General features: G+C 49.1%; 1 protein-coding gene across 1 annotated transcript in view; it reads left to right on the top strand.

Annotated features, from left to right (window-relative positions):
- Positions 1 to 20: 20 nt before the first annotated feature.
- Positions 21 to 18,805, top strand: part of Kif26b (kinesin family member 26B) — a 393,085-nt gene continuing 374,300 nt past the window's right edge. Inside the window, exons 1-2 of the mRNA XM_021231918.2 lie at positions 21 to 983; positions 1,678 to 2,079. Coding sequence (XP_021087577.1) covers positions 921 to 983; positions 1,678 to 2,079 — 465 coding nt within the window. The 5' untranslated portion in view covers positions 21 to 920. The remainder of the gene's footprint in view (positions 984 to 1,677; positions 2,080 to 18,805) is intronic.

The raw sequence follows: 18,805 nt of genomic DNA, 5'->3' as shown, positions 1-18,805 counted from the left end.
GCCTTGCTGGAAGACACCAGCTCCCGGGGGGCGGGGAGGCCCGGGCGCCGCGTTTCCGCGCAGCTCCGCCGGGTCGGAGCTGCAGGCTCGCACGCGGGTAGCCCCGGAGCCCCCCGACCGCGGGCCCCTCGCCAGCAACTTCCCCGCCCGGAGCCAGATTTACGACCCCACCCCCGCCCCGGCTGCGCCTGGCGATGCCAGGCCCGAGCGCCGCGCCGTAAATGGATCGCGGCGGGTGAGGCGGCGGCGGCGGCGGCCGGGCGGGCTCCGAGGCGGCGGGGTCGCGGTCCCCTAGGCTCCGCGCTGCGCCCGGGCGCACACGCGCGTCCTGACCGCGGGCTGCTCGCCGGCCGCGCACAGCCGCCCTCTCCCTGCCCTGCGCGCAACTGTCAGGAGAAAAACGGGCCGGCGCATATTGGCTCGGCGACACGCCGAGGCTCCTCCCCGAGTCTGGATCCTTATATTTTGGGAGAATTTCTTTGAACTCAGTTAGCGAGCTCGGGGAAGGAGGCAAGTTCCCACCGCCGGCTCGGCTCGGCGAGGGCTCGCCCACCTTCCCTGCAGCCGCCCTGCGTCCTCGCCGTCCTCCTCCCCCTCGGCCCGGCTGGAGGAGAACGCGCTGGCCGGCGGAGGAAAATGCCAGCGATCTGGATGTAGCGCTGAAGAGAGGACGCGTGGCTAGAGGAGGCAGAGAGATGAGGAACCCCATTATTTGAGAACCACCAGCCGCTCCAACCCTTCCTGCAAATTGGTGCTATCACTTCTGGGCTCCATTTGCTTTTCTTCTTCCCAGCTACCCATTAAGAAATCTTGACTCGAGGACCAACCCCTACCAGGAGGGGGGACGCCTTCTGGGTTGGCAGACCTTTTGGATGTAGCCTTGTGCGAACATTTAGACCCTTTTCTCTGGAAGAGCCACCATGAATTCGGTAGCTGGAAATAAAGAGAGGCTTGCGGTCTCCACCAGGGGCAAGAAATACGGGGTAAGTTGTGGCGGCGTCTGTGTGGAGATGCGTTCCCAGGGACCCATCGGGCCGGGCGCAGGATCCCCAGCTCTCGGGTGCACCGGCGGCTCCACCGGCGGAGCTGTGCATGCATGGAGGCGGGTCTGCAGCTCGCCTGGCTCCGGGAATGTCTTCGGTCCTCCGTTCCTCCCCTTTCCCGCACCCTTAACTTTCGCAGCATTCCGGGACTTGAAGGCAGAGTTAAACCGAAGGGGAGCATTTCCCCAGAATTCCTCTGCGGTTCCCTGGGCTCGCTGCCCGGGAGCAGGGAGCCCCTTTCATTTACCTACGGGACTCGGAGGGCTATGCCCCGAATGAGTAAACACCCAGAAGTCACAGTCACCCAACCCTTGGATATGGTGTTCCAGGACTGTGTATCTAGGCTCTTGCTGGGGGTGGGTACCGGGTTTGAAAGAGCTGGGCTTTGGATGTCTGGGTGTTCTCTCAGAAGCCGAAGGACAACCAAACCTCCCAAGTCCTTCCAGGAGGAATGGAGGGGACCTGCGCGCGGTGGGTGGGACACGACTCGCTTAAGGACAGGTCACTTGAGGGATGGAGTTCTAGGCCAGGTAGGCTCGCAGCAGTGTCAGCAGGACAGCTGCCCCAGCCCTCCAGGCTCTGCAGCTCGGGGATCCGTGACCCCGCAGGGCCTGACGCTGTGTCTCTCCTACAGGTAAACGAAGCGTGCTCGCCCACCAAGCCCGCTGCGCCCTTCTCGCCCGAGAGCTGGTACCGCAAGGCATACGAGGAGTCTCGCACAGGGGGCCGGCCCACCCCCGAGGGCGCGGGTTCTGCGCTCGGCTCGTCCGGTACCCCGTCCCCGGGCTCGGGCACCTCATCCCCGAGCTCCTTCACTGGTTCCCCTGGCCCCGCGTCTCCGGGCATCGGTACCAGTTCTCCGGGATCCCTGGGCGGCTCGCCGGGCTTCGGCACTGGATCCCCGGGCTCGGGGAGCGGCGGCGGCTCCTCCCCCGGCTCGGACCGCGGCGTCTGGTGCGAGAACTGCAACGCCCGCTTGGTGGAGCTGAAGAGGCAAGCTCTCAAGCTGCTGCTGCCGGGACCCCTCCCGGGCAAGGTGAGCCACTGAGGGGTGCTTTGCTGGGAGCTGCACCCCACCCCCGGATGCTGCCTCGGGGTGCCCCGGTGTAAGGCTTCTAGCTCAGCACCCGGCCTGGCGGCGCAGGGGGATGTCCCCATCGGGGATGCCCTACTGTTCTCCCTACCCGGCTCTGCGATCCTGCCCCGGCATGCCGAAAGGGGCATCAGCTGCTGGGAGTGAGGGTTCCCTTGGCGTGGTTGTGATGATCCTACCGTCCAAGCACCACAGAAACACATTTTCCCAAGCCAGAATTTCTCCCTTAAAACTCCATGTGTCTACGTGAGGAGGATTAAGAGGTGGCTCGCTGTAAGAGCCAAGATGTATCCTGACCAGCTCCTGGGTTTATGTAATAAGCTCATTGGTTCCTCCATAGCAACCCTGTCTGTGTGATGTGACCAGCCCAGAGCCCCCAGAGCGGAACACAATGCAGTTGTATTTGCACAGTTGGGTCCAAGTACTATCACATGACAATATTTACTCTCCCACTTCAAAGAGTTTTTATCAGTGGTTAGAGAGAAACATCAAGAAAACAGTGGATTGCTGTGAAAGCTGCCAACACTCCTCAATGGCATTTTCTGTTTCTTTTTTTTCCCCTGTGACTTTTGCAATGAAATATTGTGATTTTTGAATAGCAGAGCTTAGGAGTAACGGCATCTGCTTGCCGTATCTGCTTACACACACACACACACACACACACACACACACACACACACACACACACTCACGTTTTCTACACCCGGGTTCAATTACATAGACACCCATAGACCGCTGTAAAATTTAAAATGTGAAAAAAATCACCACCAGGAGAATTCGTTTTATAAATCTGGAACTTACCTCAAGAATAATTAACTCTGGGTTATTGTCATTTTGGCATTTTTGTAGTTCCACCATTAATCTTCCAGGACACCCCAAGAGTAAATCCCAGGACGAGGAGTTGTTCTCAGCCTCGCACTGCTCCGACTTAACAGCTTTCCCCATCCACAGACTTACTTGCTGTTTTTCCATCAATATTCCGTGGTTTCCCTCCCAGTTCTAAGGACAGCCCTGATGACAGCAGGTCCATGTCGAGGCCATCCTTGTCTTCTGGTGGACACACAGTCCATCATTTATTCCCCTCTGCGTTGAGCGTTACCAAGGGTGGAGAGTAGAATGGGGTGAGAGAGACTTGACTGTGTGACACAGGTCTGAGAGACTCCCGTGCCTGAGGTGGCAGTGTCTGACATTTGTAACCCCATAAATCTCAGGCCACCAAAGTTTTCTCCGAGCACTCTTGAGGTCGCATGCTCCTAAGGGGTTCTTGGTGCTGCTGTCCTTTGAACTCCCCTCTTGTGTGAGAGTGACGATGTCCAACTCGTGTCCTGACAGGGAAGGGGACACGGACAGGAGGAAACAAAGGTTGAAGCTTAGCTGCGTGCTTGGTGATCGGTGGGATCCTGTGATAGATTCGGCCTCTGTTTTTGTTGCAGCCACCCGAAAACCTGTTTCACACTGCTTAGGAGGCAGTGCGATCCATGCACTGATTTTATTTACTGGCCGGGATAAAAGGGATGTTGAGAAGCTGCTCATGTTAGGGAGGTGATGGTTCCAGATGCAATATTGGATGTGCCAGGCCTCAGTGCTCTACCCGTCCAGGAGCATCGAGAGGGAAGCTGTGGCACCGACTGAGTGCACATTTGAACGCCATACACAGCTGCCTTAGTCGCAGCAAGACACAGATAGTATTAGGTATAAGGTAGCTTGCAGGACTTAGCCAGGAATAGGATGCTTTGGGGTTAGCTCATTGCCAGTAAGTGAGGTATGGAGCCTTAATAATAACTACCCATGATTATGTTTGAGGATGGTAACTCAAGCACTGTCACCCTCTAATTAGATGCAATTTCTGTAACATCATTGCAGCATTTTAATCAAACAAATGCTATGTTCTCTGGTGCCCTCTGTGGTGAGCCCTGTCTGTTGGAGACGAAGCATTTCTTCTTCTCAGCGCTGGATTTATGAGCAAACTGTGGCGCTCCACCCTGCAGGCACTGAAGGGGTTAGGTTTCAGTAGAACAAGGGATGTCATTGTGACCCCCAACATGTAATTCCCCCTGGAGAACAAGAGTCTGGGAAGATAAAGAGTTGTTTTTGAAGGGTAATTAGCAAAAACCATCTTCATAATTCACTTAAGATACTCAACTGTATTTGGGGAATATTTTCACAAATAGAATATTAAACTGTTTTGGGTGGTATGAAAAGCCTTCTACACAGTCAAACGTCAAAGACAGAAGCACACACCCTGCAGTCTCTTACTTCAGGATGGACTTGGTTTGGGTTCTTTTTGCACCACTAATATTAGTGAGCCCATTTTCTAATTTTTAATACAATATTGTTTATCAATTCTTTAGGATTCTATCCTTTTTTTTTGGTTTTACGAGACAGGGTTTCTCTGTATTGTTTTGGAGGCTGTCAGTCCAGTCCTGCCTCAAACTCACAGAGATCTGCCTGCCTCTGCCTCCCGAGTGCTGGGATTAAGGGTGTGCACCACCACCGCCCGGCTAGGATTTCATCCTATTTTTACTTTCCCATTAACACAGCAATGGCAAACAGTGATTCAGATTGTTGGGCTTCACAAGGCAAGATTTGAAAAGTGCCTCCATTCTTCAGAGAAAGATACAAGGTTGACATTCATCTAAGTGACAATATCCTTGAGAGTCACAGTTTATGGAATCTGCTCACCTTCAGGTTCTAATTTGATGAGTTCACTTCCCCATCACTGTGTGGTCATGTGACTTCCCTCCCGGTGCTCATTTTCAGGTAGCAAGCTCTATTGAGTTCCCCTCAGTTTATTTTGGGGACAGTTGGGTGAGGAGAAGTGATGGAGTATCTGCGGGGGCATCCGATTGTCCCCCATATTGAAGAGTGGCTTTGGTGCTTCAAGACTTACAGCCCGAGTCTGAGCATTCTTGGGAGTTGTGTGGTCTCAGAGGACTGGGCTTTGGGGTAGATCTATTATGTGGCCACTGGAGGACTAAGCTTCATGGTAGACCATTGTGAGACTTGGATGGAGCTGGGTAGCCTGGTAAGTGGTGGTAATGGTAACAGGGGCAGGCAGTGGAGAAAGATGGTGGTGGATAATAATTTGAGTTTCCTAGAGAGGCAATTAAGAGCAGAGGAAGATTTAGTCATAAAACAGATTGTTGCTGGCTATTCCAAGACCCCAGGAGTGACAACCCTGCTCTGAATTCATCTTCCGGACAGCAACTTACCTGGGCAAGGAGATGTGTGTTCCTGGTGTCAGGTCATAAAGCCTTCTGACTGACTTTTATTACCCCGGGAAGAAAGTGCTAGCCAGTTTATATCCTTTCTCTTGTAGCGTGGTTTAAGTGAAAGTGCTCAGAAGAAACAAAAGAAGGGGGTTGTGGGAAAGAGTTGGGACTTCGAGCGAGGCTTGTCTTCCCCCCCACTGTCGAGTTTCACTGTGTAAATATAAAACACTCCCTGAGTGGTGGTGAGAGTGTCTTTCCCGTTTTATAGAGAGTCGAGGCACTGAGCCAGAAAGAGGGGCCAAGGAATGAATCTCTCCCTTTTTTTGAGCTAACCTAGATCATTCTGATAGCGGTGACAGAACTTTTGAATCGACTGTGGAGAGCCCACGAAACATCAGCCTGGAGAGACTCCCTGGAGTAAGCAGGAATGCTCCAGGTTGGGCAAAGGTTATCCCACATCTGCGCATTTCCATACCCATGAAAGAAAATCCCCTCCCAGGCAGGAGGAAGGTCCAGAGCTACGGTCCTGTCTGACTTTTGTTCTCAGTCACATGTTCTGAGTCCATCTATGCCCCAGAAATATCAGCAAGATTAGCCAGACGCCCTGAGAAGGATGGCCAGAAGCCACAGAGATGAAAGAAAAGAATGCGTGAGAGGGGTTAAAAACACCAAGCGTGCCTCTAAATAGCCAGAGCCTGTGGAAGTCTAGACGTGGGGAGATATAAATAAATATTTCTGTATTTTTCCAGTTCCGAAAGAGGAAGGAGTATGAAAAATAACTCGATTCAGAAGCCCCTCCAAGCCATTGTAGTATACTGTGTAGATAAAATAGGCTTTACATTTAAAATATTTACTAATTAGGAAGGAATTCCGGCCAAAATTCCCTTACTCTAAGAACACATCTTTAAAGAGCATCTTTAGAATACTTTTCATTTTGAAAGTATTTTGAAAATGTTTCCTTACTGGGGATGGAAGGATGGCCCAGTGTTTATGAGCACTGGCTGCTCTTCCAGAGGATGCCCAGCACCCTCATGATCTCTCACAACTGTCTGTAACTCCAGTTCCAGGGACTCCAAGCCTCTTCTGGCCTGTGTAGGCACAAGGGCATGTAAGTGGTGCATACATGTACATGCAAACATTTTTTTCTTATTTTCAATAATTTCATATATGTATACAGTGAAATATGATCTTATTCACCTCCCATTATCCCCTCCCGACTCCTTCCCTCCCCCCAACCTAATCCCAAATTGATGTCCTCTTTTATTTTTGAAAACCACTAAGTCTAGTCAGTGCTACCCGTATGTGCATGGGTGTGGGGCGATCCACCAGCGTGTTGGAAACCTACCAGGGCTGCATTCTTGAAAGAAAGCAAAGGATGATTCCCCCTTCCCCAGTAGCTATCCACTGCCAACAGCTACTCAGTGTGCTGTGCAGCCTCGAGATCATCCACCTAGTTGATGCCTGAATTTTGAGTGTCTTGATCTTGTGCAGGTCTTGTGCAGGTAACTGCAGGGCCTGCGAGTTCGTGATTGTGACAGCTGTGCCGTCTCTGGAAGACAGAATTTCTCAGCCCCCCTCCTCATCCTCCAGCCCTTTGAAATAAAAGAACAGCTGATGTATGACAGCAGTAATGAAAAATGTCCTTCAGCATTTATCATTTAAACCTTCTGAGCCATCCCCGGAGTTTATAAAAACATTCCCAGTGGAGGCAGGCAAGCGGCAGTCTCTTCCTTAACTACATTCCGTTTTGCCAGACTTTTAAGTGTGGAACCAACATGGTCAGTTTTTGTACTGATTGAATTGGTTTGAAAAACTCCCTGACCGGTAATCTTTCTTCCCTACTCCTTATAGACGAGATGATTGCATTAGAATTGTGAGTTTTAGATGGCCGAGGCTGGTAGTTTGGCAGTCTTTGGAATGATTAAGTCAATTAAAACTCAGGTTGTATCAGTTGCTCTTTGGTGTTAAGTCACAGATTGTGTTGGTCATCACTAATGACATGATGGTGAGACCAGTGATGAGTGACTGACAGTTGTTTCTGTGTGCTGAGCACCGTGCTAAGATTGACAGTATCATATAGCAAAATAAAGATGTGTGTGATTTGTCTTGAAGTTATAGGTGCTTATTTTACACACACACACACACACACACACACACACACACACACACACACACACACACACACACCACAGAGAATAGTGGGATCTGAAGTCTCTTTCCCTCCACAGCCCTTGAGGGTCACTGTTAGAATAACAAGTGGGGGTCTGATGCTTGAGAATGTTAAAGTTGTCCAGGCTTTCAGATGACAACTTCATCCTTAGGGACCAGGAAGGTGGAAATACATAAGGCTGCCATGATCCTGAGGAACTATTGAGTTGGGGCATTAATGGGCTTGGAGAAGAAACACCCTCTGTTATGTCTTCACCTTGTTGATCTGCTGAGGCTCCATCCTGACCCAAGAAAAGGGGCCTGTAGCTGGACACTCAGGGCCACATACATGGAGCACTAACTAGCCTTTGCTGCCACTCTGGTCCTCAGAGATCACAACCCAGCTGGTGAAGTAGGGTCTCCTATCCCTTTTTGGTACTGTTTTACCCTTGTCATCTCATGGGCATCATTTCTCCCCTTGTAACCTGTTGTGTGATCTCATTGGGTCAAGGAGCACCCTTTAGGGCGAGCTCTCAGCTGATCTTTCTCTCTTCTGGGCACCCGATGGAAGGAGCCCATCTCTATGTGCACTGGTAGAGGTGCCGAAGGACGGGATGCATCTGTGTTCCTAACTTAACATTTGCAACATCAAAATATCGTGTCAGTCGGTATCTGACTGTTGTCTTTGGACCTTCTCCAGAACCCCTCTAGAGAAAAATGCTCTTTCAGTACTGAGCAGAAAGGCATCTGTCACACAGGAATTCTCTTCACTTCCTTAATTAATTTTTATTATTTTTGTTTTTAAAAAAGTGCTTCATTTAGCCCAGGTTGGTCTTGAACTCACTATATAGCTAAGGGATATCCCTACCAAACAGTAGGACATGTTGTAAAGCTTTTTAAAAAATAGTTAAAATAGTATATAATTGGTATACAGGAAACAGAAAAATACTCAATATAAAGTCCAGGAATGAACCAGAGTACAACTGCAAATTTGGTTTATTGTAATAGTGGCACCTTAGACCTGTGGTGGGAAAATGGGTGTTTTGATAAAAGTTTGGGAACAACTGGGTAGATTGATATTTAGGAAAACAAAGTTATCTATACTGTTCATTATATACCCAGAAGATCATCCAATGGGCCAGAGAACTAAACATTAAATGCTTTATAACTGTGGACATAGGCCCACAATCTCAGTACTTTACAAGCAAACATGCTTCAGTGGTTTCCGTTTTATTTGTTTTGTGTTGTGTCCACATGTGGGTGTGGTTGAGGGTCAGAGGTCAGCATTGGGTGACTTCCTTAGCCTCCCTTCTACTTAATTTTTGAGCCAGAGTCCTTCAATCCAAAACTTATCAGTTCTTCTCACTGACTCTAGCCAGCAAACCCCAAGGATCCCTGTGACCCTGCCTTGCCAAGCCTGGGATTGCAGGCGTGTGCCGATGGGCCTGGGTGGGATCAAACTCCGCCCCTATGCGTACCAGCATTCTACCAAGTCATCGCCTTGGCACCGCTACTTTTTTTTTTTTTTAAAGAAAACTAAGGAACAGGTATCATAATCTACCAAGCATTTTTTAATACAAATTATTATCACCATTGATTTCTTGGTGATGAGCTCTCCTTGAATTCCTGCTGTAAAGTCTCTCCCATCATAGTGCATTAAAAATGCTACTGGATTCAGTTTGGTAATATATTATTTATTGTCTTTTCTTTGATATACATATACCAATAATTATTTCTGATTCTTATTCATGTACCAGTATAGTTTTATTACAGCATAACATAAATAAAATATGAAAAATACTAAAATTCCTGCCTGGAGCAATGCACAGTTTGCTGTTAGAGACAGACACTGTAGCATATGAGAGCAGAACTGGAATTGTACAGGGAGCTTAAGGAATGGGGGTGGAAATGGCTTTGGAAATGAAGCAGAGATGTTCAAGGTAGAGGGAGGGCACTATGCTTGCCAAGTTCACTGGAGAACTTAAGTGGTGCATTGTTAGCTATTGCTCTCTCTCTCTCTCTCTCTCTCTCTCTCTCTCTCTCTCTCTCTCTCTCTCTCTCGTGTGTGTGTGTAACAGGCTGGGGAAGTGTTAGGGAGGGAATAGGGAGCCTTGTGAGAAAAAGAATCAGAACTTTCTCTGTAGGCAGTGGGCAGTCATTGGAAGGTGTCCAGGAAGGGGCTGAAATATCAGTTATGTATTGTGAGAGAGGGTGGATTAAGACAATGTCCTGGGGTCCCATTAGGGGGTCCCTCACTGTGGTGTGAGTGACATCCTGTAGACTGATTGAAGGGCTAGCAATATGAGTGAAATGTTATGAAAGGCCTGACAAGATGCTGTGTAGAAATCCATGATGGATAGGTGCTGGTGCACAGGACACGTTCATTCTCCATCCATCAGATGGAGAACACAGGCATACAGATTTTGCTGTTGGGGGTGGGGGTGGCTCCGTGCAACAGAACTGGTTTGAGTTCTTTAGAGCTTGAGATTCAATGGTCTACTGGGTCCAGATGGGGTCTCTTGCATGGGTTTGGAGGTAGAGACATGGGTCTGGGAGTTGTCACCATGAAAAAGGTGGTGGAATGTATGGACGGTATGACCTCCATGTATAGGAGGCAAATATACAAATTGAGCATGAGATGTAAGCATTGGCACTGAAGGGACAGGAAGCCCAAGGGATCAGGAAGACAGAAAAGGTCAGAAAAGAGGGAGCTGGAAATGTGGGAGGACATATGGCATCATGGAAACCAAACAGTAGGAGTTTGGGGGACCAGTGTGATGGAAAGCTCAGAACTTTGAAGGAATCTAAGAGGCAAGGACTGAGGTGTCCATGGAGTTGGTCATAAGGAGACTACTGGAAATCTTGGCTTGAAGTGTTTCTGGCATCTTGGAAAAAGGTTGTCAATGTCAGTGTGTCCAGCAGTGATGGAGAGCTGGGGACCTCTGAGACAGTTCCACTGGGAGGTTTTGAGGGTGTCATTCCCGATGCGCTCATGCATTTAAATGAAAACCTGGGACCAGCAGACTCGGCACAAAACCAGGTCTACTTGTTTGTGACCAGGGGCAAGCTGTTTGGTGTTTTGGATTTGGTGGTTCTCTGTCCAGTGGTGGACCTGTAGGTCTCTTGTTTGGGTGGTAGCGCCACTCGAGTGATTGTGAGCTAATGTTGTACCATCATTTGGGGTCATTATTCCAATGACTTTCCAGGAAGAGTTGAAGTCAATGAAAGCCAGTTTCCTTCCCGCATCCGTCCCCCCTTACCTTCTGTTGCTAATGGTCTGACACCAAACATGGGGAAAAGAGGGAGAGCAATGGAGAAAATGGAGCCATCGTTTCCTTTTCCATCTCTTCATCTCCAAGTCAAGAAAGCCCCTCATATGTATTCATCGTTCTGTAGGTGTCTCTCTCCCCAGAACGTTTCAGGCTGATGAAGGGGCTACCCCTTCTAGCCCAGTAGCCACGAATATAGATTGAGAACCATCGTTATAGCTGGGAACCCCTTCCTCAAGAGCTCCGGCTCTGAGCCCCCCAGGGAGCAGTGCAAGAGTGGCCTTTGGCATTTCAGGCCCCAGAGTGTGAAGGAGGACAGAGTCACTCCAGTGACTGTGCATGCCGTGTGCAGATCTGCGCAGCACCAGGAATTTGGCTTATCTGCTTTGCAATCCAGTTTTATCTTTCTCAGACAGCTTTCTTCGCAGTTCTACTTTGCTGATTCTGTCGCATTGATTCCAGCCAGACCCCGTGAAGACAGCTGGAGGTAGAGACGATGCCCTCCCCCAATGGGCAGCGTTTTCTGCACTGGTGGCAGCTGTGAGTCCTAGTGGACAGGAAAGGCAGGGCCCTTGTAAACCCTGATATAAAGGGAGGGCGTGCTCCGAGTGTCACAGACTGGGGGGCTCTGGGCAGAGCAAGGGTCTGCTAGAACAGTGTCTGTGGGCGTCTGGCACGTCACGGTTGCAGCTTCTGCTGTTTTCATTCATCAGTCCTGACTGCCGCTCAGTACCATTGCTGACCGCCAAGGTTTTGGAAGCTGTTTTAGCTCCCCACGTATCATGCTTCTTAGATCTTTGATGGTTCTTAAACACACATTTCTTTTTTTAAATGATTTTGTTTGGAGCCATGAACTGTGCGTAGCAAAACTGAAGCCTGTTCTTCAAAATAAAGATTTCAGTTTAACGATTGTTTCCTCTCATTTGAGTGACGTCTGACACTTGTAATTACCTAATGGAAGAATTTGTTTTCTAGGCTAACACAGTAGCTTAGGGTGTTGAGGTGTGTGGTGTCCTGTGGTGTGTGTGTGTGTGTGTGTGTGTGTGTGTGTGTGAGCCCATGTGTATGTAATTCTATCTTTTAATCGGCAGTGATGGGCAGCTATACACGCCTAAGAAGTATGGTCCACTTATTTCCAGTGGCGGTTTTCTAGGGATAATCAGTGCTTCCCCTCGCCCCTCTCCATGCAATGGATGGCCTTATGCAGCAATGGGAGATCTCTTCGCTAAGTGACTAGAAGTCAAACATGGGAAGAGCTGTGTCCAAGAGCTGTTGGGCTATTGAGTTAGCATGTCGTTCAGAGTCTAAGCTGGGATTTGGAGGACCCACCACCAGTCACCACTGTTCAAGGAAGATAATTTGCTGTCTTAGTTGTGTGTTTGGAGTGAATGGTGTGAGTACCCCAGGTTGGTGCAATCCCAGATAGTTAGGTGAATTGGATTGTCTGGCGACCGAGGTACAATGTGTCCTCCAGCAGAGCTAGCATTAGGATCTTAGGATAGTTCGGTGTCTCTCTGTTTCTTGATCTCCCGTGCCTTTTCTCCATCTCTCTTTCCTTTGCTTTCTCCCTCCTCCTTCTCTTCTCTCTTTTGGTGTTGGGCATCGAGTCCAGGACTTCCAAATGTTGGGCAAATTCCTCCTGCAGATTGAGGATGGAGTCAGCTGTATTCCTCCCAAGTCCACGAGTCTCTTTAAACCTAGAGAGAGGAAGTCCATGCTGGCCCTCATCCCAGAGGATAGGCTTGACACACTCTTAGATGGAGTGTTAGTTGAGCCAAGAGCCTAAAACTGCTTGGTAGGCGGCTGTGCCATGGAACTCAGGCCCATTGGTTACCATCGGTGAAGGTGCCGTAGACTGATACAGTTCTCCTGTTTCTTTCGGTGCCGGGCATGGAACCCAGGGCCTCATACGTGCTGAGTACCACTGAACTTGCCCCTCCTCCCAGGCTCTTACTTGTAGCCCTGACTGATCTGCCCATCACTGCCTCCTATTACAGACATGAGCTGATCCTCCCTTGTTTTAATAAAGCTATTTGCTATGTCCTCTGTGCTTGTAAACAAAATAAACTTAAACAAACAAAATGATAGTTGATTTGAAGAGATTGATGTGGTAAGGGTTACCTAAGGGGAAACTACAGCCTTGGGGACTGTGAAAGGGTCGCTTACCATTTTTGTTAAGTATATCTGCCCTATTGATTGGGGCTTAGGAATAGTGTGGGGGGAGCTTTTTCTCTTTCTTGGTAATTCAGGAATGAACTCGAGGACTCCAGACATTAGAGTCATAAATTAAAAGTGGTTTTGCCCAGGACTTTCCCCGCCCCTTGATGTCCCTCCCCCTCTCTGGATGTCTAGATACGCCCCCACCATTTAGGCCAATGTAGCACCCTGCACCTCCAGGTCCTGCCTTTAAGGTTCCTGTCAGATTTGACGCTGCAGGCCGGGGAAAGGACAGTACAGCTAGTGGCCTGCTGGGTCAACAGCGTCCATTCAGTTTCTACCGATTCGATTTTTCTCCTTTATTACTAACCCAGGATGTCTCTTTAAAAAGCCTGCTTCCTGGGAACTGTTTCCCTAACTCTTATTTCAAATACAACATTCTGCATTTTCACCCAGACCCAGCTGAGGGGACATGATATTAAAAGCAGGGCTTCGTTTGGCTTTTGTACGCGCAAAGCATGCTGGGAGCTTGGAGTGTAATTGAGGACATCCCAGGGCAGCAGGAGCTGGGCAAATACCCCTTGTGTTTTTCCATGACGTTTTCTGCAGCCCACTAGGACATCCGGGGACAGACCCTCACTCAGTGTTCCTGCCTATGTTCTGCTGACACCCCTCAAACCTTTTGTTGACTCTGCCCTTAGCCTCTGGATTCTGAATTTCCCTTCTCCTTTGCCCCTAAATTTATTGATGCAATTAGGTCTGCAATTTCCAGGTGCTTTGTGACAGGTTATATGTGGGGTTTGTTTGGGTGTGACATGTGTGCCTATGTATGCATATTTTGTACGTACACTTCTCATATGTGTTTGTTGTGTATATGTACATGGTCATGTATGTGAGATGTGTGTGTGGCATATATAATATATATGTGAGATGTGTGTGTGTGTGGCATATGTGGTATATATGTGTAGTGTCTGTGATGTGTGGCATGAATGTGTGTATGTGTGTGTTTGTGGGGGCTGTATGTGAATTGTGTGTGTTTGGGTGGTGGTGGTGTATGAGGTATGGATATGAGATGTGTGTGTAGAGATGTGTGTGTGGTGTATGTACTATGGATGTGGATATATGTGTGGTGTATGTGGATGTGTGTGTGCTCTGAGAGCCCTGTATGGAGCATAGGAACTGATGGCTCAGTGGACATCCCGTCTCAGCTTTCAGATATTGTAAGGCTGAAGCTTTTATTGGAGGTCAAGGCCGCTAATAAAGTGAGCCATGCAGTTAAAGGGGCATTCATCTGAGGATGGCTGTCATACAGGAAGCCGGTGGCAGCTGCAGGTTGGCCAGTGAGTGTGTGTGTGTGTGTGTGTGTGTGTGTGTGTGTGTGTGTGTGTTGCCGGAGTGGTTAACTTAATTCCAAAGAATGGTTTTAATATGCCTGATTGGGGGTTTCTCTTTCTAATATGGAACGCCCCCCCTGAAGTGTGTGTGGGCTTTGTGTGGAGAGTTTGGGTTCATTTATCTTTTTATAGGGTGCTTGTAGTTTCTAGTGATTCTGGTCATGCCCTTTATGGAGGTTGGGAAGGACATGGCAGTTTAACGGAAGCTCAGGCAGGAGGCTTGCATGGCCCCATGGGGACCCATGGGCTTCCCAGTCTCCACTGTAGTTTCCACAGAATTTGTTTCTGTTGACCTTCTGCCCACGGGGGTCTGTTGCTGACCTGCACCCATGCATGTCACTAGCGTACTGTCAACTTCCTGCTCTGCTTGGAGCTCTGTGGATGTGGTGGACAGTAATTCCTTTATGAATATTTGAATTCTCTAAAGATTTTTGATAAAAGACAAAACAAATAATTACTGTTCGCTGCTGGGTAATGAAGCCATTGCTGGGTGAGGGGAAGTGGCTGGCTGGTTATCTAGGGAGATGGGTATCCGGGGCGGTAGTGCTGGCCCGTACATGGCCTCCTGACCTCCAAAGAGATAGCAGCAGCAGCAGCAGCAACAGCAGCAGCAGCAGCAACAGCAGCAGCAGCAGCAGCAGCAGGAGGCTCCCTGCTCCATGGCAGAGCCAGGTATCTGTGGGCTGGTTCTCTGGAGGTTCGTCACGAGTCATTCATAGGCATGTTGTTGGTTTGGCTGAGTTATCTGTTCTCATCATCATTTTGCCCTTTGTAGAGGAGAGGGATGCAGGGAGCTCTCTGGAATCTTACAGAAATGCCTTCTAAGTATTTCAAAGAGCAAAGTTGTCATCACTGACCAGAAATAGGTGGTGGGTGGTAGGACAATTATCTCAGGCTACACGGTGGAACCTGGAGCTAGGTGGCTTCCAGTGAGCAGGACTACTGATTTCTTTCAGGTCTCAGAACACCTGAGGTCCAGGCACTGTTGGACCTTGCCTGCTCAGGACTACTCTCTGCTTCTCAGTCTTTTTCATTTTGCCTTCCCCTGTTTCTTTTGCTGTGATGGGAAGGAGCGGCTTGCTGTTTAGTCTGCTTTGTGAGGGCCTGAATTCCTTCTGTGAGAATGCTGTGGTTTGAACAAGAAAGGTCCCCATAGGTTTATATACTTGAATGCTTAGTCATCAGGGAGTGGCATTACTTGAGAAGGATTAGGAGGTGTGGTCTTGTTGGAGTAGGTGTGGCCATGCATGTTGGAGGAAATGTATCAGTGGGAGTGGGTTTTGAGTTTTCAAAGACCCACGCAAGCCCAGTGTTGCTTTGTCTTCTGGCTGCTTTCGGGTCAAGATGTAGCTCTCAGCTACTTCTCCAGGACCAAGTCTGTGTTCTCTACATGATGACGATGGTCAGCACCTCTGAAACTGCAAGCAAGTCTCCGATTAAATGTTTTCCTTTGTGCGAGTTGTCTGGCTCGTGGTGTCTCTTCACAGCAATAGAACACCGGCTAAGATGGCTTCACAATCCTCTTGACCCAATCCTTTTGCTTTTCTGTCATCATTTGGGGGATAGGGATGGTTGGTTTCCATGCATGACTGATGGGGGAACATGAACACCCAGCCCACTGCATCCAGCAGAAATCACCTGCATGGACACAGACCCCTCGGGCCACACCTGTGATGGCTGTCATGTTCCCTGCACTGTCGGTGTCCTGTGGTGACATGGTAACACACAGCTGCATCCTAGATGGTGGTGAGGAGTCTGGAAGAACAGAGACCTCACTTCCTCTAAAAGTTTCAGACTCCCTTGGAGTCTGGAGGGCAGAGGAGAATCTCACAGCTGGCTTCAGGTCTTTAGTGCTGAGCATGAAGCAGGCAGGACAGTTGACCCACAGGCATTAATGAAAGAGAATGGTATCCTGGATGCTGCTCAAGGACACAGGTTGACATGGACTTCTCAAAACTCTGTTACCTTTCTTACTTGGAGCAGAGTCATTGTCATGCTAATTTGAATTAACACTAAGCTTTTGGTGTTGCATACCATCAGACTCTCTTTTTTTATTCACTGAAATTTCATTTATCTTCTAGGAAGACTTAGACACCTCCTTCTTCTACATCTGCCCTAGGATAGCCTGGGCCACCAGCTACTCTGGCCCTCCAGGGCTCAGTGCCTCACGACTGTTTCGTGTGTGCCTATAAGAGTGGGAAGGGTTTCACCCAGGCAGCCCCCATCACTGGGTAAACACAAGAGCTGGCAAATAAATCTGTGTGAGCACAGCACATTAAACGGCTCCCTGAATAACAGTCACTAATACATTGCTATAATTACATCGCGCATTTTGCCGTAAACTCCAAAAAATGATTTATTAAACTCTTGGGTCCTTGACAGCAATATGTTCAATGGCAGAGTAACTTTTTCAAATTCGCCAGCACATTTTGTGCATATGACTTTTTTGGAGTTCAACCAAATGGGCCCTTTAAAAGCTCCGATCAGCTAACACCACTTTGTATTTATGCAGCTGGCTTCTAGGTTACCCCCCAGGGAGGTGGACACGCCCTCATTTGCAGGGAGGTGGACACGCCCTCATTTGCAGGGAGGTGGACACGCCCTCATTTGCAGGGAGGTGGACACGCCCTCGTTTGCAGGGAGGTGGACACGCCCTCGATTGCTTCTCTCAGCACCCCTGCAAGGATTATCAGGGCCAGACATGGAGTGATTTGTTTCAAAAGTCTTTTTAATAGAAAAGAGAAAGAAAAGGAATGGGGGCCAAGAAACGTTTCCTCCGTCCAACACTGGGAACACAGTGTCACCTTTGATCCAGTAGCTATTCAGGGCTCTGGACACTGGCTCAGCAACCAGTGGGCCAGCTTAGAGCTCAAGCCTCCCACCTGCCCTCCGGATTGAGTCCTAGGGAAGAGTCCTCCACAACTTGTGGAGTTTCGTGGGTTATTGAAACAGCTGCCTTGCGCCGGTGTCTGACACTTCCCGGGTGTGCTAACTGTGCCTGTGTGGCTGTGACTCAATACTGGACAGAAACAGAGGAAGGGCTGATTTCAACTTATGGTTTCAGTCCATCAGGTGAGGAAGACACAGAAGATGTCATGGAGGTGAGAGCTGGTAGGAGAGACTTTCCACGAGGTGACAGACTAGGATGAGAGATGGAGATAGGCTAGAATTGGGGATAACCTTCAGAGTCTGCTCCTAGTGACCTATTTCTCTCAGCCAGGCTTTGCCTCCTTAGGGCTGCGTACCCTTCATGATAATGCCACATGCTGGGGACTGAGTGTTCACTACAATTCAAATGTAGTAATGAGAGTTCTGCCATCATGTGACATATTCAAGGCTCTGCCAGCAGGTGAAGCAGCAGTGTCATCAAACTGTCCAGCTCCCATGTTTTCCTTGCACTGGACTGTGGCTAATTGGGAGTTTTCTTGGGGGCTCCTTGCCCATTCCCGGCAGAGACTTCCCACCAGGATGGAAAGATAGAGCAGTGGTTTTGTTATAAGCAGGGCATTGGATGGCATAGCGGCTGCTTTAACGTGCTGCAAAGGTAGCCCCAGTGCAGAGCTGTGATCCGGAGGCGACAGCCTTCACATTCCTTTCAACCGCAGCCCCCAGCCCCCAGTGCATCACAGCAGAGAAAGGAACAAAGACGGTGTCACACAGAGGTGACCCACAGGAGTGGCAGCAGCCAGAAGTAGCCACGGGAAAATCCAAGAGTGGATGCTTTTGTAAAACACATTGTCTGTGTTGATGTTGGTGATGGCATCAACACTGTGGTCATGTGTTCCTAGGACAGGGCTAAGCTCGATTTTTTTACATAGACACACTGTGGATTTACCTTTGGGTCAAACAATGCTAAGTGCAGACCCATTTTTTTCCTTCGTGAAAGGATGAAAAAAATCTTCCTTACATACTTCAGCTCCTTCAAACGTGAGTGCAAGTTGGAAACAAGACTCTTGGTTGAAACTCTCTCCTCCTTGCCACATCTTGATGTTGGGTGCTCAGCCTTGCCCGTTCTGGGGGGCACCGTTGGGACCCCTGCACTGAGAGCATGGTTAGGGTGGGTTGTTCAGTGAGCTGGTGTCATGAGCATTGATGCTCAGAACAGGGCTGTGGAAGAGGAGAGGACATAGCAGGTGGCTTTCCCTACAGCTGCCCGCTAAGGGGCCAAGCTCCTTGAGAGTCTGTCAATCAAGACTGGGAAGTAAAGCAGGCACGTGCTGTGGCTCCGTAGAGGGCTCTTGGCTGGGATGTCTGAAGCCAAGGGTTTCACCTCAGCACAAGAAAAGAAGAAAGGAAGGAAGGGGTAGAAACAAGTACAAAACAGTTGGATAGGGTTTTGGGGGAGACGTGATGAAAACAAAACCAAGAGGCTGTAATCTGAGCCCCGCGATCTCCTTTATTGTATTAACATTTATTAGAAAGGCTCTTTATGACTGTCTTTGTGCAGGGTCAGAGGAGGGGAGTCACAGCTAGGTAGGATGACTTCATT

The sequence above is a fragment of the Mesocricetus auratus genome, unplaced genomic scaffold (genome assembly GCF_017639785.1).
Source record: "Mesocricetus auratus isolate SY011 unplaced genomic scaffold, BCM_Maur_2.0 Super-Scaffold_100676, whole genome shotgun sequence".
Classification (NCBI taxonomy): domain Eukaryota; kingdom Metazoa; phylum Chordata; class Mammalia; order Rodentia; family Cricetidae; genus Mesocricetus; species Mesocricetus auratus.
This window is presented reverse-complemented; position numbering and strand designations above follow the sequence as displayed.